Source organism: Sus scrofa, chromosome 7, assembly GCF_000003025.6.
Source record: "Sus scrofa isolate TJ Tabasco breed Duroc chromosome 7, Sscrofa11.1, whole genome shotgun sequence".
Taxonomy (NCBI): domain Eukaryota; kingdom Metazoa; phylum Chordata; class Mammalia; order Artiodactyla; family Suidae; genus Sus; species Sus scrofa.
In genome coordinates this window covers 53136695-53163615 of record NC_010449.5, presented here as the reverse complement: position 1 = coordinate 53163615, position 26921 = coordinate 53136695, and the positions used below count along the sequence as shown (strand labels likewise).

Here is a 26921-nt window from a genome sequence, read left to right as displayed (position 1 = left end):
GTGGAGTTCCCTTTGTGGCTCAGCAGTTAATGAACCCAACTAGGATCCATGAGGATGCAGGTTTGATCCCTGGCCTCCCTCAGTGGGTTAAGGATCCTGTGTTGCTGTGAGTTGTAGTGTAGGTCACAGACTCCGCTCAGATCCCGCATTGCTGTGGCTGTGGTGTAGGCCGGCGGCTGCAGCTCCAATTTGACCCCTAGCCTGGGAACTTCCACATGCTGCAGGTGTGGCCCTAAGAAGCAAATGAAATAAAATAAAACATACCTGTAAACGCTTTTAAAAAAAAAAAAAGTGCTAAGGCAATAGGGAAAAGAAAATCTTCTCAATAAATGGCACTAGAACAATTCAACATCCATATGCAAAAAGAGTGGTCCTCCAACCCATACTTTGCATCACATAAAAAAGTTAACTTGAAATTACACACAAGTAGAGTCCCCGTCGTGGCACAGCAGTTAACGAATCCGACTGGAAACCACGAGGTGGCGGGTTCGATCCCTGGCCTTGCTCAGTGGGTTAAGGATCCAGTGTTGCCGTGAGCTGTGGTGTAGGTCGCAGACTCAGCTCAGATCCTGCGTTGCTGTGGCTGTGGTATTGGCTGGCAGCTGCAGCTCCAATTTGACCCCTAGCCTGGGAATCTCCATATGCTGTGGGAGCAGCCCTAGAAAAGGCAAAAAGACAATAAATAAATATAAATAAATAAATAAATAAAAATTGCACCTAACTGTAAAAGCTAAAACTATAAAACTTCTAAATGAACACATAGGAAAAAACTTTGTGACCTTGAGTTAAGCAAAGACTTCTTAGACACAAAACATAAAAGGCACAAATCACAAAAGAACATAATTGGTAAATTGGACCTCATCAAAATGTAAAACTCCTGCTCTTTAAGAAAATGAAAATATAGGAGTTCCCGTCGTGGCGCAGTGGTTAACGAATCCGACTAGGAATCATGAGGTTGCGGGTTCGGTCCCTGCCCTTGCTCAGTGGGTTGACGATCCGGCATTGCCGTGAGCTGTGGTGTAGGCTGCAGACGCGGCTCGGATCCCGCGTTGCTGTGGCTCTGGCGTAGGCCAGTGGCTACAGCTCTGATTTGACCCCTAGCCTGGGAACCTCCATATGCCGTGGGAGCGGCCCAAGAAATAGCAACAAAAACAACAACAACAACAACAACAACAACAACAAAAAAGAAAATGAAAATATAAGCCACAGACTAGGATAAAACATTTGCAAAATACATATCTGATGCAGATATCCAAAACACATCAAGAGGAGTTCTCATCGCCGTGGCTCAGCAGTTAACGAACCCGACTAGCATCCATGAGGATGTGGGTTCGAGCCCTGGCCTCGCTCAGTGGGTTAAGGATCTGGCTTTTCCGTGGGCTGTGGTATAGGTTGCAGACAAGATTCGGATCCCAAGTTGCTGCGACTGTGGTGCTGGCTGGTGGCTTCGGCTCTGATTCGACCCCTAGCCTGGGAACCTACATATGCTACAGGTGTGACCCTAAGAAAAAAAAAAATCAAGAACTCTTACAATTCAATAATTAGAAAATAAACACTCAATTTAAAAACTGGGCAGAAGATTTAAACAGATACTTATCCAGGAGTTCCCGTTGTGGAGCAGTGGTTAACAAATCCAACCAGGAACCATGAGGTTACAGGTTTGATCCCTGGCCTCGATCAGTGGGTTAAGGATCTGGCGTTGCCGTGAGCTGTGGCATAGGTTGCAGACAAGGCTCGGATTCTGAGTTGCTGTGCCTCTGGTGTAGGCTGGCGGCTACAGCTCCGATTAGACCCCTAGCCTGGGAATCTCCATATGCCGCAGGAGCGGCCCTAGAAAAGGCAAAAAGACAAAAAAAAAAAAAAAAAAAAAACAGATACTTATCCAAAGAAGAGTGGCAAATAAGCATTAAAAAGATGCTCAACATCATTAGTCATCAGGAAGATGCAAATTAAAGCCACAGGATACCAAGGAGTTCCCGTTGTGGCTCTCGAATCCGACTAGGAACCATGAGGTTGAGGGTTCAAACTCTGGCCTCGCTCAGTGGGTTAAGGATCTGGCGTTGCTGTGGCTGTGGCGTAGGCCTGCGGCTACAGTTCCAATTAGACCCCTAGCCTGGGAATGGCCGAGGGTATGGCCCTAAAAAGACAAAAGGACATAAAACAAAAAAATGCCACAGGATACCACTAAACATGTACCAGCATGATCACAGCCTTTAAACTGACACATCACCACCTCACACCCATTGGGATGACTACTCTATCAAACAAAACAAAACAAACAAACAGAACCAATGAAACAAATAAAACAAAATAATAACATGGAGAAACTGGAACACTTGCATACTGCTGGCAGGAATATAAAATGGTACAGCCATTGTGGAAAACAGCATGGGCGTTCTTCAAACATTAAAAACAGAATTCCCATAGGATCCGGCAATTCCTCTCCTGGGTATGTATCAAAAAGAATTGAAGGCAGGATCTCACCCATGTTCATAACAGCATTATTCACAACAGCCAAATTGTGGAAGCAACCCAAGTGTCCATCCATGGATGAATGGATAAACAAATGTGGCATATATATACAATGAAGTATTATTCAGCCTTAAAGAGGAAGGAAAGCCTGTCACCTGCTACAACATGGATGAGCCTTGAGGACATCATGCTAGATGAAATCAGCCAGTCACAAAAAGACAAGCATTGCGTGACTCCACTTACATAAGGTACCTAGCGTAGTCAAATTCATAGAGACAGAAAGTGGACTGTGGTTGCCAGCGGCTGGGGAATGAGCGAATAGGAAGCTGTTGTTTAATGAGTATGAAGTTTCAGTTTTATAAGATGAAAAAATTCAGGAGATGAGTTGCACAATAATGTAGATATACTTAACACTACTGAACTGTACACTCAAAAATAGTTAAGATGATAAATTTTATGGTGTGTGTGTGTGTGTGTGTGTGTGTGTGTGACCACAATTAAAAAAAACAACTGAGATACCAAGGAGAGAATGCAGAGTCACTGGAACCCTTACACATTGCTGGTGGAAATGAGATGGCAGGGCCACATTGTCAAACAGTCTGGCAGTCTCTTACAAAGTGAAATACATACTTACCGTATGATCCGGCAGTTCCCCCACTAGGCGTTTACACAGAAACTGGCTGTGATTCTCTTTATTGGAACAATCTAAATGCCCATTAAGTGATGAAGGGATAAATGAATTATAGTACTGCCAGTCAAGGACCTCTCGGGAATAAAAAGAATGAACTACTGATAACTGCACTGTCATGGGCTGAATCATGTTCTCCCCAAAATATGTGCTCAAGTCTCAACACCAAATACCTGGGAATGTGACTTTATTTGAGGAGAATCTTTGCAGGTGTAAACAAGTTAACATGACGTCACACTGGAGTACGGTGGGCCCCAAATGCAATGGCTGGTGTCTTTCTAAGAGAAGGGAGGGGGAGACTGGGACACAGAGACATAGACAAACAGAAAAGGAGGTCACGTGCAATGGAGGCAGAAAGTGGAGTGACAGCTACAAGCCAATGGACGCCAGGGCCCGTGGCAGCCAACACGACGCAAGGACGCAACCAGGAAGAGTTCTTCCCTAGAGTCTCCAGAGAGCACGGAGACACCTTGACTTCAGACTCCCAGCCTCAGAAGTGGGAGAGAAACTTGTTTTAAGCCACCCAGTTTGTGGCCACAACATGGAGGAGTCTCAAATGCAATATGCTAAGTGAAAGAAGAACTCAAACAACTATATACCTTTTTTTTTTTTTTTTTTGGTCTTTTGTCTTTTTAGGGCCACACCCGCAGCATATGGAGGTTCCCAGGCTAGGGGTCAAATTGGAGCTACAGCCACCAGCCTGCACCACAGCCACAGCAACATGGGATCCAAGCCTCAGTCTGTCACCTACACCACAGCTGACAGCAACACCAGACAGATCCTTAACCCACTGATCGAGGCCAGTGATCAAACCCACAACCTCATGGTTCCTAGGCGAAATTGCTTCCACTATGCCACAATTGGAACTCCATCAACATACTTTTGAATCCATTTACAGGACACGCTGAAAAAGGCAAAACTACAGATCGGTGGTTCCAGAGGGAGGTGGAAAGAGATTACAAAAGAATATTAAGGAAACTTCTTAAGGATGATAAAATTGTTCTATATCTTGATTGTGGTGGTAATTACACAACCCAAAACCATAAATCTAAAAAAGGTCAATTGCAATTTATGTACATTACTCCTCAAAAATGTTTGCTCAAAAAAAAAATTCTATGCCTCTGGGATTCTCTTTTTTTTATCAGTTTAACAAAAATCCTGGGAGGGGGTTCCTACTGGCCGAATCAGGATAATGTGAGGGTCAAAATAACAGTACTAGTTATAGATCATAACCCACTGAATAAAATAAGAAATCATAAAACCATATGCATAGAAATAAAGACATGCACAAATTGAAAGTTGAGGAGAATCAGGATAAAGTATCTCCTCACAAAGTATGTATAATTAACAAAGGAGAAGAGTAGCTTTAGAGTGGAGAAGACTGACAAAAACTACCTTAATTAAGTGATAAAAGTGAACATGAAGAGTTCCCATTGTGGCTTAGCAGGTTAAGAAATCGACATAGTGTCCGTGATGATGCGAGTTGGATCCCTGACCTTGCTCAGTAGGTTGAGGGTCTGGCATTGCCACAAGCTACAGTGTAGGTTGCAGATGCAGCTTGGATCCAGCATTGCCAGCAGCCACAGCACCAATTCAATCCCTAGCCTGGGAACTTCGATATGCTGCAGGTGTGGCCCTAAAAAGAAAAAAAAAAAAAAGGTAATCAGGAAAATGAAAAATCACCTGCTTAATGGGATACAATATCAGTACTACTTTGGCTATTCCTGCCAAAGGCGCATAATCTGAATCTAATCCTGGGGGGGAAAAAAAAAAAAAAACAGCAGACAAATCTGAACTGACAGATATTCTACACAGTAATTGCCCTGTGACCTTCACAGGTGGCAAGGAACTGAAAGTCAAAAATAATTTTTTAATGTCAAAAATAAAAGACTGGGAGTTCCCGTCGTGGCGCAGTGGTTAACGAATCCGACTAGGAACCATGAGGTTGCGGGTTCGGTCCCTGCCCTTGCTCAGTGGGTTAACGATCCGGCGTTGCCGTGAGCTGTGGTGTAGGTTGCAGACGCGGCTCGGATCCTGCGTTGCTGTGGCTCTGGCGTAGGCCAGTGGCTACAGCTCCGATTCAACCCCTAGCCTGGGAACCTCCATATGCCGCAGAAGCGGCCCAAGAGATAGCAACAACAACAACAAAAAAAAAAAAAAAAAAAAAAAAAAAAAAAAAAAAAAAAAAAAAAGACTGAAAAATTATTCTAGACTGAAGGAGACTAAAGTCAATGTATGTGCTCTACAGATGCCAGTAATGGGACATCTGGGGAAACTTAAATGGGTCTCAGGATCAAATGGTAACGCATCACTGTCAATTTCCTGATTTTGATGGCTCTGTTTAGGTCATGCAGAACAATGTCCTTGCTTGCAGGAAATACTAATAGTGAAGTGTTTGAGGTTAGATAGGGCATCAGGTCAGCACAGGGAAAGAAAAAAAAATTACTTTCACTGTACTTTCAACTTTTCTGTAAGACTGTGACTATTTCAAACTTTTAAAAGCACCCCAAGAAAGAATCCTAGGAAATCCAGGGACTATCACTGCATCCTATTTACTACAGCAAATTCCGTATTCCTCTAAAGGAAAGTACCACAAAATCAGCATCTCAAACACAGCATACCTTGACAACGTACTATTTTCTGAAGGATGAAATCCAGTATAAAACAGAGATCTGCTTTATTTGGACAGAGGCCAATATGTAGGAGAGTTTGAGCTATAAAGAGAAGTTTCTAATATAGGATTCCAATTCATTATATTAAAGACAAGATTCCAGTGTAATAAGGTACAAACATACTCACATAGTGCTTTTTCTAATCATATTATATTTAAGAGTTCCTATCAGCACTCTCAAATGGAAGTTTCCATTTAAGGAATACTTTTCTTTTATGGGACATCATCAAACAAATGAACCTGATCTCACAGCAAAGAAAGACCAGAGTGTGGAGTTCCCATGGTGGCTCAGCAGAAACGAATCTGACTAGGAACCATGAGGACACGGGTTCGATCCCTGGCCTTGCTCGGTGGGTTGAGCATCCAGTGTTGCCGTGAACTGTGGTGTAGGTCACAGACTAAGCTTGGATCTGGTGTTGCTGTGGCTACAGTGTAGGCCAGCGGCTACAGCTCCAATTTGAACCCTAGCCTGGGAACCTCCATATGCCAGGGCATGGCTCTAAAAAAAAAGACCAAAAAAAAAAAAAAAAAAAAAAAAAAAAGGAGAGAGTAGTTTTAAAATGAAGAGGCATCCAAATGAACAAAGATACACTTCACCTTAAAGTTTATATCTCAGATTTAACCCCAAATCTTAAACTATGTAATCAGAATGTCAGACGCCTAATTTTTCAGAGACTAGGATGTGTAAATCTCATTTAGATCTTTACAACGGTATCAAACACCATTGTCTGAATCACTAATTCCACATTGTTTTGAACAAGACTCTTCACTAATATGAATGACTGAAGCATCTGTGACACTGCACTAATCTAAATGCAATACAGATCTGTGCTGTCCAATACGATACAAACTAGCCACATGAAGGTAGTGAAACATAACTGGTACAAATTAAGATGTGCTTTAAGTGTAAAATACACATCTGATTTCAATCAAAGAAGATGCAAAAAAAATGTGATCTCATCGATGTTTTTATACTGATTATATGTTGAAATAATAGTATCTTGAATATATTGGGTCAAGTAATTATTTAATATTAAAATTAATGACATGGCTTTCTTTTCCTTTAATGTGGCTGCTAGAAAAGTATAAATTACAGACATGGCACACATTATATTTTCATTAGACAGCGCTGCCTTAGACCAACTGTGCAATAACATTGTCTTACCATGCAGCAACTAGGAAAAAGAACAATGGACTTCTCCAAAGAGGACTGAATTATATCTAAGCCCAGTTTATCTTCATCTTTCCAAGGGAAATGTGTGGCCTATCTTTTTACACTCCACTCAGCTTGAAGAAAGTTAAGTTTCACAGGTACCTGAAAGTCAGGGGCACTGCTCCGCAGCTGGCTCACGTTGGGTAAGGACCCTCCGTGGTACTGTGTAAGGCGTAGTTGTTGAAGCTTCTGAAATTGAACCTGGGGAGAGAGAGATTTCAAAGCTGATGAGAGATGACGGCAAAGATCTGAAAGAAGCATCAAAGTATGGTGTTCCGCAGTAAAATGGCTCAAGAGTGAAAGTCTTGGTTTCGATTTCTTCTCTTCTTAAAACCTTCAGAAATAAACAAAAAACAAAAAAAAATCTTCATGTTTCCAGTGCTTCCTGGGTTTTTTATTAGTGCATTTCTGGAAAGAATTTACACATGTTCTAAATATCCCGGCCATGACAGGGAGGTCTTTGAATGTGTGTCTGTCTGTGTGTGTGTGTGTGTCTGTCTGTCTGTCTGTGTGCGCACGTACGTACGTGTACGTGTGTGTCTGTGTGTGTGGGTAGGCGTGCAGACACAATCTTTAACAGCAATAAAATCAACAAAATAATTTCTTTTTTCTTTTTTTTTTTTTTGGCCTTTTAGGGCTGCACCAGTGGCATATGGAAGTTCCCAGGCTAGGGGTGGAATTGGAGCTACAGCTGCCAGCTTACACCACAGTCACAGCAACACAGCAATGCTGTCTGCAACCTACACCACAGATCACGGCAACGCTGGATCCTTTACCCACTCAGCGAGGCCAGGGATCGAACACACATCTTCATGGACCCATCGGGCAGCCAGGATGGGAACTCCAGCAATAAAAGAATTTCTTTTTTTTTTTTTTGTCTTTTTGCTATTTCTTAAGCCACTCCCGCGGCATATGGAGATTCCCAGGCTAGGGGTCTAATCGGAGCCGTAGCCACCGGCCTACGCCAGAGCCACAGCAACGCTGGATCCGAGCGGCGTCTGCAACCTACACCACAGCTCACGGCAATGCCGGATCCTTAACCCACTGAGCAAGGGCAGGGACCGAACCCGCAAACCTCATGGTTCCTAGTCGGATTCGTTAACCACTGCGCCACGACGGGAACTCCAATAAAAGAATTTCTTAAAAAAGACCAAGCCACTGTCCATGACTGTAACACATTGCCTGTGCTCCCTTTTCCGGTCTCAGTTAACACTTATGCGGAAGAACTGCAGTGTGGTGGACAGAATATAGGTATAATCCTGCATGCTTACAGCATAACTTTTTTCTATGATATTACACAATCACTTTCAATGGCTACCTAACTTTTTTCTTCTGAATTACCTCCTTAGAAGACATTCCAAAGAGTGATTACTAAGTCTCTGGGTTTGGGCCTTTTGATGGCTCTCAAGACACACTGCCAAAATGTTTTCCCAAAGGGTATACCAATGAATATATGAGAAAACAGTTTCACCAAAAACTCAGTAACAGGGGATGTTATTCCTAATTGGGGTAAAGAAGAAGGCCGATTTGACAGGTATAAAATGGTACCCTGCTGTTTTAATATGCTTTTCTTCTGTAAGTTCTTACTTGCTTCATTTTTCAAAAGGCAGTAAACTGCTTACAGTTCTTGTAAACCCGAAAGTGGTCCAATTTGGTCTTTAAGAGTTCTGTTTCTGAAATAATAAATTACTTCTGTGGTTATATAACCCTTGGCACTTGTAATTCATGTAGGGAAGAAAAGCTAGGTGGGAACCCTATCGCAGCTTCTTCCCCTTTCATTACTCTCCGTCTCCGTCTGATAATAATAGAAACTATTAGATACCAGCCCCTAAGATGAGCCAGAAGCTGCCCTCAGAAGCTCCGCCCACTTTATCTCTACCCTTCTTAACAACCACTAAGGGAGACCACGTGACTCTGCTTTTACAAACCTGGAGACCCAGACTTGGGGAAGTTCAGAGATGTGCCCAAGGCCACACAGCTGGAGGAGGCCCAGCGATGACAGGCTCAAAACCTACATTCTTGTTTCTGCCACATTCCTTTGTCCCACTTCTCCCTCCCTCAATGATCATACGATTCAAAGCTCCAAGAGAAGTGAAGTTTGGGGAACCAAAACCATCGCTGAGCCTAGGAAGCTCTCCTATTTTGCTTTGTTTTTACATTTACTATGAGCTTTTTCCAATACATACAAAATAGAGATGAGTACAGTGAGACCCCACCTCCTCGTCTTCCAGCTCCAACAATGATGAATTATGTCCAGTCTTGACTCATCTTTACCTCCTCCCCTACCCGTAGCACCCCGCTGAGAGAAGTCCAGACATCCTATCATTCCGTATTTCCAATACACATCCCCCAAGATAAGAACTTGTACCTGTTTGGAAGATTTTTAAGGCATAAAAAAACCCTTTGGCAGCTTCCTCATACCCACGGTATGTGATTTCTCAAACATATTGCCCTGGGAAACAGTTATAATCTATTAATCAAAATCCAGATCTGAGAGTCAAACAGGAGAAGGAGGCCCTGGTGAGCTTTCCTCATCCATCAGTTAAGTTAGAAGCATCAAGTCTCAGCCTTTGACCTTAGCATTCTCACTCAGAAGCATTTTGCTCCCTGTTCTTAAAATTCTCCGGACAAAATTCTCAGCCCCACCCCGCCACCCCTGATCTAAAGCCTTTGATTCTTCCATCAATCCATCCACTTATTCACTTACATAAAAACTTGTAACTGGTGACAAGTACTGTGCCAGGCACTGGCTTAGTAAGAATGAATGTGTGCCAAAGTTCCTACCTTCAGGGAAGTCTCAGAGAGGCTTGAACTCTGACCCAAAAGCCTTGACACTTCAACCAAGATAAGTTCTAAATCTAGCTAGAGACCTGCCTTCAACTCAGCCCGAGGCTCTCTCGTGTTCTCCCATCCCTGCTGTCCCCACCAAAGTGCCCGTTTCTAGAATCTTCAAGGACTGTTGCGCTACAGTAAAAAGAGCATTGGATTTGGAATGGGAGACCTGATTTTGTAACCTGGGGCTCCCAAGAGCTTCGGCAAATTATTCAGCAACTTCACAAAGGTGACATGAGGATTAACACAGAGAACAGACAGGACAGCGGGGTGTGTAACATGTAAAAGTCTGATGGACAGCCTCTCAAAATATTATTATTGTTGATATCCTCAACCACCTCCTAAACCCTTGAGTAATTCTGACACTTTTTTTTTTTTTTTTAATGTTGAAAAGCCACACCTGCGGCATATGGAGGTTCCCAGGCTAGGGGTCGAATTGGAGCTGAGCTGGCAGCTTACACCACAGCCACAGCAATGCTGGATCCTTAACCCACTGAGCAAGGCCAGGGGTCAAACCTGCGTCCTCATGGATACTAGTTGATGAGGAGAACGAGGGCCAAAGAATGACTAGCCCAAGGCGGACGTCACAGACTGGTAAGCCATAGGCCACGTTTAGCCCAGAGAGTCCTGTTTGAGCCACATGATACTGACCCATCCAGTGTTTTAAATCTTAAATTTTCAAGAATGCATAAAAAGCTGCATTTCCATTTCCCTTGATTGAAACACTGAACACATATTCTTGCATGGCAACCATGCATGGAGCTAAGAAGTGGCAGCCCCCTTAGACAAGGTTTGGGTTCTCCTATTTGCCCAAGTCCCTCCTGTATCCTGTCATTCCTTCACTCTGGCCTGAGATCAGCTACCCTTTTATCATCTCATTCCAGGCCTCTCCACTCATGTTCCTCACCTGCCTCACCTGGTACCTTGAGTTAGCACCTGTGGCCTATAGTCACACACCATGGTGGAATTTCCTTCAATGTCTATATAAAATGAGACTTAAGTCTAATTCCTTGTTGAAAAAGTCTTATAATCCCAAGCAAAAGCCTAGCAGACCTTTTCACAGAAAATGACAAAACAATTCTAAAATTTATGGATATGTGGATGACCTACAGTACCCAAAACATTTTTTAAAAAGCACAGATGGAAGCTTTAAGGTACATCATTTCAAGACTTAGTATAAAGCTATCATAGTCCATGGATCGATCTTAAAAAAAAAAAAAAGAGAGATCTTAAAAAGAGAGTTGGTTCTGTAAACCAACTATAATGGAAAAAAATAAAAATCATTTTAAAAATTAAAAAAAGAGAGATGTACAGACCAACAGAACAACAAAAAGATCCAAAAATAGACCCATAAAATTACCAAAGAGGGGGAAGAAAAATAGACCCATATCCATATGGCCAATTGATTTTTTACAAAAGTGCCATAGCAATTTAATGGGGACAGAAAAGGGTTTTCAACAAATGCTGCTGGTACAATTAGATACCCCTATGGAAGAAAAAAGTAGCCGAGCATATAGACCTTGTGTGTGACAACCATGCTCAAACCCCAGCTCTGCCACTGACCAGTCACGCAACCAGCCAGGTACATTTCAAGTCTCAGTTTGCTCTTCTGCAAAGCAAGGAACATTCTAGATACACATTCCATAGGGTTATTGTGAGACTACATGAGATAACGAATGTAAGATGATCAGCACAGTGCCTGGCAAAGAGATAATTTAGCCTAAATCTAATCTCTCTAGTCCTCTCTCAGAGGCCTCACTACTCCGTAAAGTATCTATTGTTTAATATAAAAGCCATGGTTTTTCCCAAAGGGTCAGGCGAAATTAACACTTCGGACTGATGTGCTATTTATCCTGTAGTTTCTCCACACTGCAAGTTCTCCTTCAAAGCCAAACTTCTTCAACAAGTGCCCCACCCTGTCCCAATTTCCTCCATGCAAGTCCTCCAAGCCTCACAACCCCATCCACCCAGCACCCCGTGGATGCAGTGGCTGTCACCAAGACAGGACTAGACCAAAGGATGCATCCTTATCACCTCGGACCGAGGCAGCTGCACTGGGCTCAGCGGGTCCACATTCCTTCCTCTTACCCACAATCCTCCTGGCTTTTCTCCTGCCTCTCTGGTTGCTCTTCAGTCTTCTTTGCTGGCTCCTTCTCCTCTACCTCCCCTGTAAATAATGGAGCTCCTGGGGCTCCTCCTAGACCCTTTTTGCACTTCATTCTATAGCAGGGGTTCCAATTCAAATGCCGACCAGCGTGACATCAGGAAGGTGAGTGAGTGAAAGGGGCTAGAATCACTATGAGAAAACCATGGGAGTGATGGGGCCGGTGACAAACTGAAGGGGAGGCAGCCACTACTCCACTTCAGGCAATCACTGTCATGCAGGAATGTAGGGTAAGTGTTGTTAGATGATCTCATTTTTCTTTTTTCTTTTCCTTTTGTCTTTTTAGGGCCGCTCCTGCGGCATATGGAGGTTCCCAGGCTAGGGGTCGAATTGGAGCTGTAGCTGCCAGCCTACACCACAGCTCACAGCAACGCCAGATCCTTAACCCACTGAGCGAGGCCAGGGATCGAACCCACAATCTCATGGTTCCTAGTCAGATTCACTTCCTCTGTGCCACCATGGGAACTCCGAGATGATCCCATTTTTTCAAAAGAAGCCAGAGTCCAGATTTTAAGGTAAAAATATCAATAGACATTGTTGGCCCTAATTTTAAAAAACTGGCCCCTCCCCTCAAAAAAAAAAAAAAAATACCAGAGGGCTAAATTAGAATTTGGGTGACCAACGTGTAAGATGGGTTCTAGAGATTCTTCCTAGGCAGCCGAATCCACTCCTGCTGTTATACACCAAAGACTCCCATATGTACATCACTAGCCTTGTCTTCCCTCCTGAGCTCCAGGACCACACATACACAACTATCTGCCTGCTCCGCAGACACCTTGAACGCAGCACCTCCTGACACTGAGCCTGTTCCACCTTGCTCCTGCCAGTGCTCCCTCTGCTACTGGAGCACCAGGATCATCCCGCAGTCCTCCCTCTCTCTCACGTCCCTCATCCATTCACCAAGTCTGGTCCTCTCCACCTCAAATCTGTTCACCTCTCTGCCTCCCTGTGCTACCACCCTTGTCAATGCTATCATCACAGCTCCTAGACTCCAAACAATTTCTCTGCTACCTCCTTCTCCGATCTATCCTACTTTGTGGAGCTGGAGGCATTCTTTTATTTTTTTTTTTTAACTCAAAGAATTTTATTACATTTATAGTGGTACTACAATCATCACAACCAAATTTTATAGCAATTCCATCCCAAACCCTCAGTGCATTCTTTTAAAATGCAAATCTCCCCCAGTTCAACCCCTTCAACGACCTTTCATTGTTCTTAGGATCAAGTCCTAAATCCTGTCTCTACAGTCAACTTACCTGAGGCCCTTGGTGAACCTTGGTTCCCTGTGCCTAAAACATTCTCCCTCCCTCCACACAAAAGCATATACCCTCAAAAGCCTTCCTCACTCTCTCTGATCCTTTGGGCCATCAGGAGAGGTGAGGACTCCCCACCTTATGCTCCTGAGCTCCATCTGTGTCCCCTTTTGAAATATTCATCAAAATATATCCTTACTTGTCAAATGAATGTCTTCCCCATTAAACCCTGAAATCTATGAGCGTCCCAGTGTCCATCCTAACCTCCAGCTCACACTAGAGAGTCAAAAAGTATTTGCTAAACAAATGAATAAGATCTCTGAAAGCAACTTATCTTCACCTCCCCCCGCCCATCCCCACTCTTACCCTCCCCCACTCCGACACACACGCACATCCCCCACTGGGCACTCAAGTACCAACAAATTAATGAATGAACAAAGGAACAGACTCTTTTCAGGCATATCTGCCTCCACTTTCTTCCCTCTCCTTATCATCCCAGGTACCACCACCGAAGTAATCCTCCTGACATTCTCTTCTCAAAAATTTTCCACTGCTTTGTGATAAGGCTGAGCCCCTAAAGCTAGAGTGAAGAATTCTGCATGATCTAGCCTATCCCACCTACTAAGCACAGAGGATTTAACTCTACATCTCAAGGACTGGCTCTGAGTATGCAGAGAAAGACTTGAAGCCCAACAGAGATTCAGAAAGGAAAGAGTACCTAGATTGATGGTGATGTCTGTCCCATCCATAAGCTTGTCTGCCATGGGCTGGTAGTGGAAAGTCAGTCCTATCTTCCATCTGGTTACCAAGAATGAACTAGATGGATTCTTCCCCATCTGGGAATCTTTGGACCCTGGAGGTTCACAGACACATGCTTGGGGACCTGAGTTCTCTGTGAGAAGTCTTTCAGTTTTGTGATTTCATTATGAAAATTACCCTTGTAATTTTAAATGAACTTACACCACTGGGAAAATTTACTTATTATTAGCCTTTGTGTTTATGAACACAGGGTAGACAAGTAGCACTTATTATTTTACTTGCAATTGGTAGAGGAAAAAAGAACACAGGCAGAATTAACATGTAAATAATGCCCTGTACAAGGTGAGGGCCAGAATGACATCAGAATTTTATAGTAATTAGAATAGTGAAAAGTGGTGGTCCAATCGGGTTACCATGGGGGCACAGTTGATAAGGCTTGCTAAGCTCAAGAGAACTGAGCTATAGGGTTTAGCACTAGATTCACACTAAGAGCCTCAATTCGGCTCAGCAAAATGGCACTTAGCACATTAAATTACTGTCCATTTGAATTTATTGCACTTGTAACTTTGGTTTATTTGGTACCTGTGTTTTAGTTTACGGTTGTATCACAGCTATAAGCAAAGGACCTTATATACAAATTTATGACTGAACATATTTGAGTAACATAATCAACTCATTTCAATGAACACAGGATCTGTGGAAATGTTCTGCCTTTAAAAATCTGTACATTACTCATGGCCTCATCTGTTCAGGACGCTTTAAAGGGGATTCTTGAACTAGATGAGAAATTAGATCAACTCTAGATATATGGACATGTAGCATTCATGTATTTCTATATGTACACTTCACATACTTAACGCACAAAGTTGCATTAAATCCTCAACTTTCACTCATTCTCATCAATGTGCTCTGAGCTTGTCATGCTCATCCCTGAATCTAACCAAGGTCACAAATGCAAATGCCTGTGGATACCAGGCAGGTAATAAATGAGTAAAGCCAGCTGGAGCATGAGAAAAAAAATTTCTTTATAAGTCCTCAGTCTTTTTTACCTATGTATTTTTTTTCTCATGATAGAAATGTAGGCATAAGGAATACTTCACTTTCCCCTTAACTTCACTAAAAGGAAACACCATCAAAAAAATATGATACAATGGAATATTACCCGGCCATGAAAAAGAACAAAATATTTGCAGCCACATAGATGGACCTAGAGATTATCATACTAAGTGAAGTCAGTCAGATAAAGACAAATATTATCTGAGATCACTACTATATGGAATCTAAAAAAAAATAATACGAAACAGAAACAGGCTCAAAGATTTCGAAACCAAACTTAAGGTTACCAAAGGGGAAATGATGGGGGGGGTAGGGATAAATTAGGAGGTTAGGACCAACATATACACACTACTATATATAAAATAGATAAGTAACAAGGACCTACTTATAGAACAGGCAAATCTACTCAGTACTCTGTAATAACCACAGGAAAAGAATCTGAAAAAGAATGGATATGTGTATATGATAACTGATTCACTCTTCAGATATCAGAGATGATAACTGATTCCCTCCACCGTACACCTGAAACTAACACAACACTGTAAGTCAACTATACAACAATAAAACTTTTTTAAAAATGATAAATGGCAAGTGACACCTAGCCTCAGCACTGGGGATGAGGGAGTCACGACAGGGCCTGGTGCGAACTGTGGCCAGCTAGAGAATGAGCACTCCATTTGCGGGGGCAGCCGCCACCAAGCTCCAGCCAATGGCTGTCATATGGGAAATTAGGTCTCCCGACTTGAAATGTATATAACTGTTTAAAATAGAAAGAAATTTCGATTTTTACATTAAAACCTCCAGTTTTGATTTCTACGAAAACCTCCCAATTCTGGCAACAGATCCATGAAGTCCTCCCAAACTCTTCTGGCCCAAAAGTAACGCGTCTGCAGCGCAGCGAGCCAGGGACCACCAGTTTGCCACTCTGCTCTCAGCCCTCCTTCAGGCTGCTCCCGCCCCGCCCCCGCCTCTACATAACCTCCCCCATCCTGCTGATGGTCCTTCAAGGTCAGCATTCAGGATCACGCTGACCCTCCTTCCCTACAGCCCTACGCCGACACTCCTGCAGGCTCTCCATCCTCCACTGCCTCACTCCACAGTTACCTAACCTCGCCGGGTGTTTGTCCCGGCTGGCGCTTTACTCACTCCTCTGAGACCCTCCTCAGTCGGCAACAACGTTGTGCACCTTGCCAGTTGTCATGAAATATGGGAGCTGAATTCAGTAAACCGGACCGATAAAGCACCTCCAAGGAGTTGAGAGTAGCAAAGCCCCACACTCGACCCGGAGTCACCTCTCGGGACCCAGACAGACCCCAGAGCAGCCCGGGGCGGGCCCTGGATCTCCTGGCGAGCGGAGCTTTCCCGAAGGAGTGGGTGGGACCCTCGGGCCCTCCACGCCGAGCAGCCAGAAGGGCTCGAGGCCGGTGGATGTTCGGAGCAGTGAGAAGCCGCACTGCCCGCCTCCGAGCTGTTTGTGATTTCCTCTCGGGGCTCCCGGGCACCCTCCCCCTCAGGCCGCCTTCACTCGGCGGCCCGCCCTCCCCGGCTCGGCCCCTTCCCATCTCCCCGCGCACTCGGCCCCGCAACCCTCCCACCTCCACGCCGATCGCGAACGGCTAGCGGGTGTCGGAAGGCGGAGAAGCGCGGAGGCCGCGGCTGCGCCGGCCACGCTCCTGGGCTCCGCTCCCCGGGCGCGGCCCCCGCCGGGCCCCGCCATCGCCTGGGCCCCGCGACCTCTCACCCGCCGCGCGGGGCCCGCCCGCGGCCGTGGCCGCCCCCGCCCGCGCCGGCCCGGGCCCTCACCCGCGACAGGGTGAGGTCGGTCATGAGCTGCTCGAAGGCCCGCGTCTCCTCGGCCTGCCGCTGCGTGTGCAGCGCAATCTTCTCGCTGAACTTCCGCGGGTTGGCGCTGCCCGAGCCGGGCGAAGCAGCCATGGCGCGGGCCCGCGGCCGGTAAGAGGGGAGACGGCGGGTGCGGGGCCTGCACCTCGGCCCACCGGTCAGTCCACAGGCCGCCCGGGCCGCCGCCCGAAGCCCGTCCTCCGGCGCGACCCGGCAGAGGAGCCGCCGCGGCCCCACCGCCAGCGAGCGGCCGGGAGCGCGCCGAGGTCCGCCCCCGCGCGCCCGGCCCCGCCCCGCCCTCGGCGCGGCCCGCCCGCCGCCCGGCCCCGCGCCCGCTGCCCGGCCCCGCGCCCGCAGCGGGAGGGCTTTCCCCGGCGTCCTGAGCTGCGCTCGCAACCCGCTGCGCAGACACAGCGGAAAGCCCAGACCGCCGAGCAAAACGGATCCGACGTGAGGGAGCAGCTCGGGTACCATTTTACTGAAACGCTCCGGGGTGGGGACATCCCGGCCTTTGCATTTATAGTGCAATTTTAGAACAGAGTTTTAACACCCTTCTCACCCGTTCCCCCCCCCCCCGTTATGATGATTTCCTTCAGGGCGTGAAAACCGGGCGACCTACGCTTGAGCAGTTTCTCCCTCAGTTCCCACACCGTGGGGCCTAATGTCTGTCCTCCGTCCTCCGCCTCCCAGCCCGCTTCCTCCCTCGATGTGTGTCGCTGACAGTCTCCTCAGGCCCACCCGAGAAAAAGTTACTAAATCTGCATCTCGGTTTTTAAGACCATCTCCCCGAGTTGCGTGAACTGGAGATGCCATCCCCGCCCGGGGGCACCCTCTTCACCCCTCACCCCCAGGCGGGGATGGCATTTTCAGTTTCCGTGGCTTCTGCAAACTCCAGCTCCGGCCAGGTGTCAACTCCCCGTGGATACCCAGCCGGTCAGCCTCAAGGGTTCTCCTCCCTCTCCTGATGTGCAGACAGCTCTGAGAGTGTGTCTGCTTTTTGTAAGTTAGGAAACATTAGGGACACACCGAAGAGTGCAGAAAATGATATTAACAACACCCACGCCCTCCGCTATCAAGATTAAATATATCAAAACATTTTGCTTCATTCACTTGGTATTCATTAAAGTATAAAATTCTTCAGAATTAAAACCCCGCCCTTATTATTTCTCCTTCCTCCGTAGAGATTGTGAGATTGTCGCTGGGCTCAATTTGGTGCATATCATTCACATTCATGTTTTTACACTTTTATTGCATATAATGTATGGATCCACAAACTGCAGATACCAAATATGGGGGTTAAACTTTACAAAAATGACATCATGCTGAATTATCTTTTGCAACTTTTTTCATTTACCATTGTTTTAAAGATTCGTTTGTGTTGATTCATTTAACTACTGTGTAGGATTTTACCTGTTTTTCATGTCTCAGATTTTCTTAGAAAATGTAATATGAGAGCATATCTTTATCAGCTAATCTCTAGGTTAGCTTGTTGTATTAATTATAATTGGATTTAATTCTTCTATTTTATTTGGTATGATTTTTTTTTTTTTTTCTTTTTAGAGGCCCACCGGAGGCACATGGAAGTCTCCAAGCTAGGGGTGGAATCAGAGCTATAGCTGCCGACCTACACCACAGCCACAGCAACGTGGGATCCGAGCTGTGTTTTCAACCTACACCACAGCTCACAACAACTCAAGATCCTCAACCCACTGATCAAGCCCAGGGATCAAACCGGCAACCTTCTGGTTACTAGTCGGATTCGTTTCTGCAGCTCCACAACGGGAACTATTTGCTATGATTTACACATGCTTTTTCTGCATCTTTTTTTTATTTTCTGCTTTCCTGTTACATTTGGTTCTGTTTCAGAGAACAGAATTCATTCTAGATAGTTTAAGTACAAATGGATTTATTATAGAGTATAAAATGGCTTTAAGGACTTGTTTGGAGGGCCAAGGAAGCTGACTCTGGGTTGAACAGTTCAGGAATGACCTTGACAGCCATGCTGCAAAACCAATCCAGCAAAAGAGCCACCGCCTCTTCTAAAATTTGGAAGCCACTTGCTGAATTAGAGAGCTGTCGCTACACTTGCCCCTTATGAACCATGTGCTAAGAACCACTGCCAGAAAACCTCCACCACAGTCCCCACCAATAGAAACAGCACATACACAGACTCAGCTTCACTGCCACCTTCCCTATCAAATAAGAGAACCTTTGATTTGAAGTGCCAAATTGGATACAGAGTCCTAGATGCAGTAACATTTAGGAAATGTACTTGTAACTGTAGTATCCACATTCTGTTACATGGAATGACTGTTTTTTATTTCCATATTTCCCCTAATTTGGAAGAATACATCCTACTTGTATTCTTACTATGGTTGATCTGATCATTTTCAATTTAATTTTTCGATCAAATAAATACATATGCCTTGTTTAACAATAGTTTTACAAGGCCTATACTTTTAAAATAAGTCCTAATTCCCACTGTAAATAAGTTTTTCCTAATGTTTTGTGATTCTTTTTCTTTTTTTCTTTTCTTTTCTTTTTTTTTTTTTTCGGTCTTTTTAGGGCCACACCCAGGCATATGGTGGTTTCCAGGCTAGGGGTCTAGTCGGAGCCATAGCCACTGGCCTGCACTAGAGCCACAGCCACACCTGATCCGAGCTGCATCTGCAACCTATACCACAGCTCACGGCAATGCCAGATTCTCAACCCACTGAGCAAGGCCAGGGATCAAACCCACAACCTCATGGTTCCCAGTCGGATTCATTAACCACTGAGTCATGATGGGAACTCCTATTTTTCAATTTTAGATGTTAACAATTCATTTTCTGTTATAGGAAAGGATACTTTGGCTCTTTTGTGTCCCCAACAAAAAAATATGATTGTCCCTGCTCACGTTCAATGTAGTTATATAATTTTCGGTAAGTCATCATTAAATGTTTACACAGCCAACTATAGTTCTGTTTTTACAGAATTTTTCTGAGTTCATCTTTTATTTGCTTAGATTCCTCTCAACTCATTAAAAATGCTTTTCTGATTTTATAAAATTTGGATTTTTAGCCTTGTCCCTCCCCTCTTCTGGTGCCCCTAAGAGTCTTTTTTCTAGGAAGTTCCCATCTGTGGCTCAGTGGAAACAAATCCGACTAGTATCCATGAGGACACAGGTTCAATCCCTGGCCTTGCTCAGTGGGTTAAGGATCCAGCGTTGCCTTGAGCTACGGTGTAGGTCGAAGATGTGGCTGAGATCTGGCGTTGCTGTGGCTGTGGTGTAGGCCGGCAGGCTGCGATTCAACCCCTAGCCCGGGAACCTTCATATGCCACAGGTGTGGCCTTAAAAAATAAAGTTCCCTGAACTGTGAAAGTCATTATTGAACCTATGAATGGTCAGTTTGGGGTGAGCGGGAAGACCTCTCTCCTGGAGCACTCTGCCCTCTTGCCCCATCCTGGACTGCCTGTTCTTGGCTCTCCAGGCCTGCTGCCCTGCTAGCTGCTGGCTCTCCTCCCATCATCCCAAGGGTTCCATTCTCCTTTCTTCTGACATCTCCTATCTTCTGACGTCTGCTGCCTGCATCCCAAGTTGGCCTCTTGTGTACACCTTCATATTAGTGCAAGACATTCTCTGATAGTTTCCTGGGAAAGAAAGAATACATAAAATATCATATTTTTGAGACTGTACATATGCAGGTGTTTTAACTCCCCCCCCCCCCACCCCAGACTTGTTGGGACTTTTGGCTAAGAATAGTCATCTTCATCGGAAATCCTTTTCATTTAGTTCTTTGAATGTGTTGCTTCACTGTTTCCTCACTTACAGTGTTGCTGTTGGGAAGGCCACTCACATTCTGTTTCCCTTTCCTTTGTAGGTGACCTGGTTTTTTGAGGGCTGTTACTGTTTATTTATTTTCGTTTCAACCCCCCTCCCCTTTCTCTGAAGGCTTAGTGTTCCAATATTTTATGATGATGTGCCTCGGTGTAGGGCTTTTGTGCTTGTTGACTGTGCTGGCGTTGGGTATGTTTGTGGAAACTGGACTCTCATAACCTTCAGTTCTGGAAAATTGTCTTTATCTTTTTGAGAGTTTTCTTCTCTTTACTTCCTTTGTTCTTTCTGAAAATTTTGTTGGTCAGTTCATGGATCCCCTAGATTGCTCTTCTAACTTTCTCATCTTTTCTCTCCTGTTTTCTATTTCTTTGTCTTTTGTTGTCATTCTATTTCCTGATAAAGTTTCTTGACTTTGTCGCTCAGTCTCAACCCTTGTGGTGAACTTTTATTTCTGTGATTGTGTTTTTAATTTCTAAATGCTCTTCCTGATTTCTGAATCAACCTTTCTTTCTTTCCTTCCTTCCTTCTTTCCTTCCTTCCTTCCTTCTTTCTTTCCTTCTTTCTTTGATTTTTAGGGCCACATTCTCAGCCTATGGAGATTCCCAGGATAGGGGTCAAATTGGAGCTGTAGCTGCCAGCCTACACCACAGCCACAGCAACGAGGGATCCAGGCTGTGTCTGCGGCGTACACCACAGCTCATGGCAATGCCAGATCCCCGACCCACTGAGCAAGGCCAGGGATCAAGCACAAGTCTTCATGGATACTAGCCAGTTCATTACCCCTGAGCCACAACAGAAACACGTGTTTCCAGAAATCTGGGGGGCCTCACCCACGGCATGTGGAAGTTCCTAGGCCAGGGATTGAATCCAAACTGCAGCTGTGACCTGCACAGAAGCTGTGGCAACACCAGACCCTTTAACCCACCTCGCTGGCCAGGGATCGAACCTGCATCTCCATAGCAACCTGAGCCGCTGCAATTGGATTCTCAACCCACTGTGCCACAATAGGAATTCCTAAAATATTTTTAAATAAGTATTTTTATATATTCGGTGGTATAGGTTGCAAATGGTCTCTCAATATTCCGTCTCCCCTCCTTCCTTTATTAAAAGATATACTGGGATTTTACTGCCAGCTAATGTCAGCTAAAGGCTACATGTCCCAGAGTTCCCATTGTGGCTCAGAGGAAATGAATCTGACTGGCATCCGTGAGGATGCAGGTTCATTCCTGGCCTTGCTTAGTGGGTTAGTGATCTGGCGTTGCCATGAGTTTTGGTGTAGTTCTCAGACTCAGCTCAGATCCAGCGTTGCTGTGGCTGTGATATAGGCCAGCAGCTGCAGCTCTGATTTGACCCCTAACCTGGGAACCTCCATATGCCGTGGGTGCGGCCCTAAAAAGACAACAAAATAAAAAAATAGAGACTGCATTTCCCATTCGCCCTTGCAAATAGGTATGGTCATGTGTTGTGTTCTGCCCAACAGATGTTTCCAGAAAAAATACAGGTATTTTGGGGCTCATGCCCTTAAATAAGAAAAAGAGAATAGGAGTTCCCGTCGTGGCGCAGTGGTTAACGAATCCGACTAGAAACCATGAGGTTGCGGGTTCGGTCCCTGCCCTTGCTCAGTGGGTTAACGATCCGGCGTTGCCGTGAGCTGTGGTGTAGGTTGCAGACGCGGCTCGGATCCAGCGTTGCTGTGGCTCTGGCGTAGGCCGGTGGCTACAGCTCCGATTCAACCCCTAGCCTGGGAACCTCCATATGCCGCGGGAGCGGCCCAAGAAATAGCAACTATAACAACAACAACAACAAAAAAAAAAAAAAAAGAAAGAAAGAAAGAAAAAGAGAATGGCCTTTTTCTTCTTCTCACTGGCTGGTGTATGGATCTGGGAACTAGATCAGGAGCAGCTCTTAGACCATTAGATGCAAATGATGTGTTGAGAGTGTCAGAACGATGGTAGCAAAGGTACCTGAGTTCCCAGCCCTGTGGAGCCACAATATGAGCACTAGACTGCTTCTGAACTATAACATGGCTGAGAGAGAAGCATCAATTTTGCTTAAAGCCTGGTTATTTTGGCCTTCTTTTTTTTTTCAAGAAGTGAAACAGAACTTGCTATACTTAAATTGAAAAAATTTTGTAAACATATAGAGAGATGGTTTAATAATTGTTGTCTTTGAGGATGTTGCACTTTAGAAATGTGTAAACCTTTCTCTCTCTCTCTCTTTTTTTTTTTTTTTTTTTGCTTTTTAGGGCCACCCTGCCACATATGGAGATTCCCAGGCTAGGGGTCCAATCAGAGCTGCAGCTGCCGGCCTACACCACAGCCACAGTTGCATCAGATCCGAGCCGTGTCTGCAATCTTACACCACAGCTTACGGCAATGCTGGATCCTTAACCCACTGAGCAAGGCCAGGGATCGAACCTGAAACCTCATGGTTCCTAGTCAGATTCACTTCTGCTGTGCCACGACAAGAACTCCAAGAAATGTGTAAAACATTTCTAAATTATATGCAATTCATTATGTATGAATATATAGTACTAGTAAAATCAGGAGAAAGACAAATATCATTTATTTTTAAACAGCTCTGTGCATGTGTGAGGCTTAGAGAGCTCACTGTGGGATAGTGGGACAGAGACCCAGAATTTTCATTTCATGTTCCGCAAATAACAACATCCCTAGGATTTGAGGAGGTTTTTTGGTTTTGTTTTTGTTTTTTTTTTCTTGGGCAGGTCAGTTTCCCCTGCCTAAGGAATCTTCCAGTTGACTATCCAGGAGCATAAATAAGCTGTTGGGATTCTGAGAGTCTCGTGGGAAAAAAAGAGCTAAGGATCTCAGTCTTTGATGTGTGTTGACTTGATCTTAACCTCTTGGTGTTCAGATGGCACCTCACTCCCAGCCTTTTCTCTGCCTCATCCTAACTCCAGAACTGCTCTGGCTCCATTTCCCCAGAGTTAACCTCCCATCTACAGTCATGGTGGAAAGGAGTCACCATCTTACTTTGAACATCGGGGAGGGGATCTGGGCGTCTGACTGCTCCTTGTACCTGCTTTTGACCAGTGTTTGTATTTGCAGCTCTACCCTTCCCCTCCTCTGGTGCCTCGGTCCCAGGCTAGAGGCCCTAATCGGAGCTACAGCTGCCAGCCTACACCACAGCCACAGCAATGCGGGATCCAGCAATGCGGGATCTGAGCCATGTCTGCGACCTACACTGCAGCTCACAGCAATGCCAGATCCTTAACTTACTGAGTGAGGCCAGGGATCTAACCTGCATCCTCCTGGAGACCAGTCGGCTGAGCCGCAATGAAAACTCCAAATCATCTTGCTTCTTATGAGTTTTTCCCCTCTGCCCTGGTTCTCATGCACTTTGGTTTCAGCTTTTTATGCTCTGCTTTGTCAGTTACCATCGGTCCACATGTGTGGGGCCACAGGAAAGCCCCTGACTGGATAAAAGTTAAAAGTTAAGGCATGGGCAAGGAGAGATTGCATAAGCTGGACACACCACAAATTTCAGGACTGTGAACCCAGTCTCAGAATCCAGGTGACCTCGCTTGCAGAGTGGCAAAGTCACTTCCCCATGTGCTTCTCTCAGTCCTGTTGACCACTGCTGCTACCATCTGAGCATCCCTCTAAGAGAAATAGAAGGAAGACACTGGGAATCCACCCTCACTGAGACTATCTGGACCTTTACAGGAAAAAAGTTTTCCAGTTGCTGGGATTGGTAAGTCAGGGATTGGAAAACTTTTTTCCTGTAAAGATCCAGATAATCAACATTTTATGTTTTGCAGGGCATCTTGTCTTATCTCCTTGTAGCTACTCACCTTTGCCATTGTATCATGAAAGCAGCCACAGTCAACACAGAAATAAATGGACACAGCTGTGTTCTAATACAACTTTATTTACAACGAGAGACAGAGGGACAGATTTGACCCACTTTGCAATTGCTTGCTGACCCCTGGTCTAAGTCGTTCTCATACCTTTTCATTCTTCATAAAGACTGTAAGAAAATTGCTCACTATCTGTGACTATCAGCTATTTTCAGATCGATCTCAGAACTTTGAGTACTTTATGTGGTCTTCCAGTCTCTTTTGTCGCTGTTGCTCTTAGCTTAATTTCTTTTCCTTTGTAGATAATCTGTCTCCTTTTCTGCACTACTTTGTAGTTTTGTAACAGTATGTTGAGATATGGATTTTTTGTTTTGTTTTGTTTTGTTTTGTTTTCTTGTTTGGAACTCAGTCTATTTCATTCTGAATAATTGTACCATTTCTGATTGGATTTAGCTGTAACAGAAAACCTCCCAAGAAGTATCCTTAAAAAAATGAAAGTAGGAAGTTCCCACTGTGGCTCGGTGGTAACGAACTCGACTAGCATCCATGAGGACGTGGGTCTGATCCCTGGCCTCGATAAGTGGGTTAAGGATCAGGCATTGCCATGAGCTGTGGTGTAGGTCGCAGATGTGGTCTGGATCCCGAGTTGCTGTGGCTGTGGTGTAGGCCAGCAGCCGCAGCTCCAATTTGACCCCTAGCTTAGGAACTCCCATGTGCTGCAGGTTCACCCCTAAAAAGCAAAAAAAAAAAAAAAAAATTATTTCTCTCTTGTGTAAAAGTTAAGTATTGTCTTGTTGTGCTGCCATTCACGCCCTCAATGTCAAGATGCAAGATGAAAACATTAACATTCTAAGCAGCATAGGAGGGTGAAAAGAAAGGGAGATGTGTACAGAGCCCGGTTTTGTCTCTTAAGAGAGGTTCTCCGAAGTTGCTACATGAACTTCCTTCTATATCCACCACATTGAATAGAACTTAGTTACATGGCCACACCTAGATACAAAGTAAACATGTGTCCAACTAAAAATCAAGACTCTAGGGCAATAGAACAGTGGCTCTCAAATTTTAGCACCCATCCCAATCACTGGGGAGCTTGTTAATACACAGATAGCTGAGCACCTTTTGAGGCTCAAATTCTTCTGAGCTCAGAAACCTTTGGGTTTCTGACTCAATATATCTTGGATAGTAGGGAGAATTTGCATTTTTAACAGGTTCTCAGGTGATGCTGAGGATGCCTGCTCTGGGACATCACTTTGTGGTGCATTACTTTGAGACACCAGGAGAACAGCTACTAGAGAACAACTGGAAGACTCTGCTACATGTCTTTCAAATGTTCAAGAAATTTTTCTAAAATCTCTTTAAATATTGCTTCTTCTCCCCATTCTTTGTTCTTTCCCTCTGTAAGTTCAGTTAGATGCATATTAAACATTTCCATTCTATTCTTCATGTCTTTTTACTTCCTTTTCATATTCTTCCACTCTTTATTTTTGTACTATATTCCAGGTAATTTCATCAGATCTATCTTCCACTTTATTAACTTCTCCTCTCAGCTGTGTCTAATCTGCTGTTTAACTTATCCATCAAGTTTTTTCTTCTTCAAGAACTATATTTTTCCATCTGTAAACTCAATTTAGTTCTTTTTCAAATCTGCCTACTCATTTACTCAGAGTCCTGTTCTTATTTTTTATTCCTTCTTTTATGCTTTTGTTTATACTAATTTTTTTTTTTTTGGTCTTTTTCCCATTTCTTGGGCTGCTCCCGTGGCATATGGAGGTTCCCAGGCTAGGGGTCTAATCAGAGCTGTAGCCGCCAGCCTATGCCAGAGCCACAGCAACACGGGATCCAAGCGCATCTGCAACCTACACAGCTCACGGCAACACCGGATCGTTAACCCACTGAGCAAGGCCAGGGATCAAACCTGCAACCTCATGGTTCCTGGTCGGATTTGTTAACCACTGCGCCATGATGGGAACTCCTGTTTATACCAATTTTATATTCTCTTTCAGCATGTATTTCTCTCATTTCAAATTTGGAGGACTCTAATCCTGTTTGTTGTATTTGCTGGCTCTTATTTATGGTAGACTGTTTCCTAATGTTTCTAATCATGTTTTCATCTTTAGGAACGCTTGATTATTTTATCCCATGGGTATCCTGAGTAGTTGGGAATATGATCTATTTTGTTCCATAAGCTGCAAGGGAATCAATTACTAGACGTTAGAATTTTATTATATATAGACTGTAGATTTTGGACCCTAAACCCATGAAGGGCCAAGTTTGGGCTTTCTCAAGGGGCTCCCCACCCCACTTCCCAGAGCCCAGCCAGAGATAATCAAGCTT

The 26921-nt window shown here is 44.6% G+C and overlaps 1 protein-coding gene across 2 annotated transcripts in view; it reads right to left on the bottom strand.

The window, feature by feature from the left end:
- The window catches only part of CRTC3 (CREB regulated transcription coactivator 3), a 109669-nt gene extending 92370 nt beyond the window's left edge, over positions 1-17299 (bottom strand). For both annotated transcript variants that reach the window (XM_021098911.1, XM_021098912.1), the window contains exons 1-2: positions 16912-17299; positions 7147-7245 (exon numbers count right to left, since the gene is read on the bottom strand). In XM_021098911.1, coding sequence (XP_020954570.1) covers positions 7147-7245; positions 16912-17043 — 231 coding nt within the window. In that variant the 5' untranslated portion in view covers positions 17044-17299. The remainder of the gene's footprint in view (positions 1-7146; positions 7246-16911) is intronic.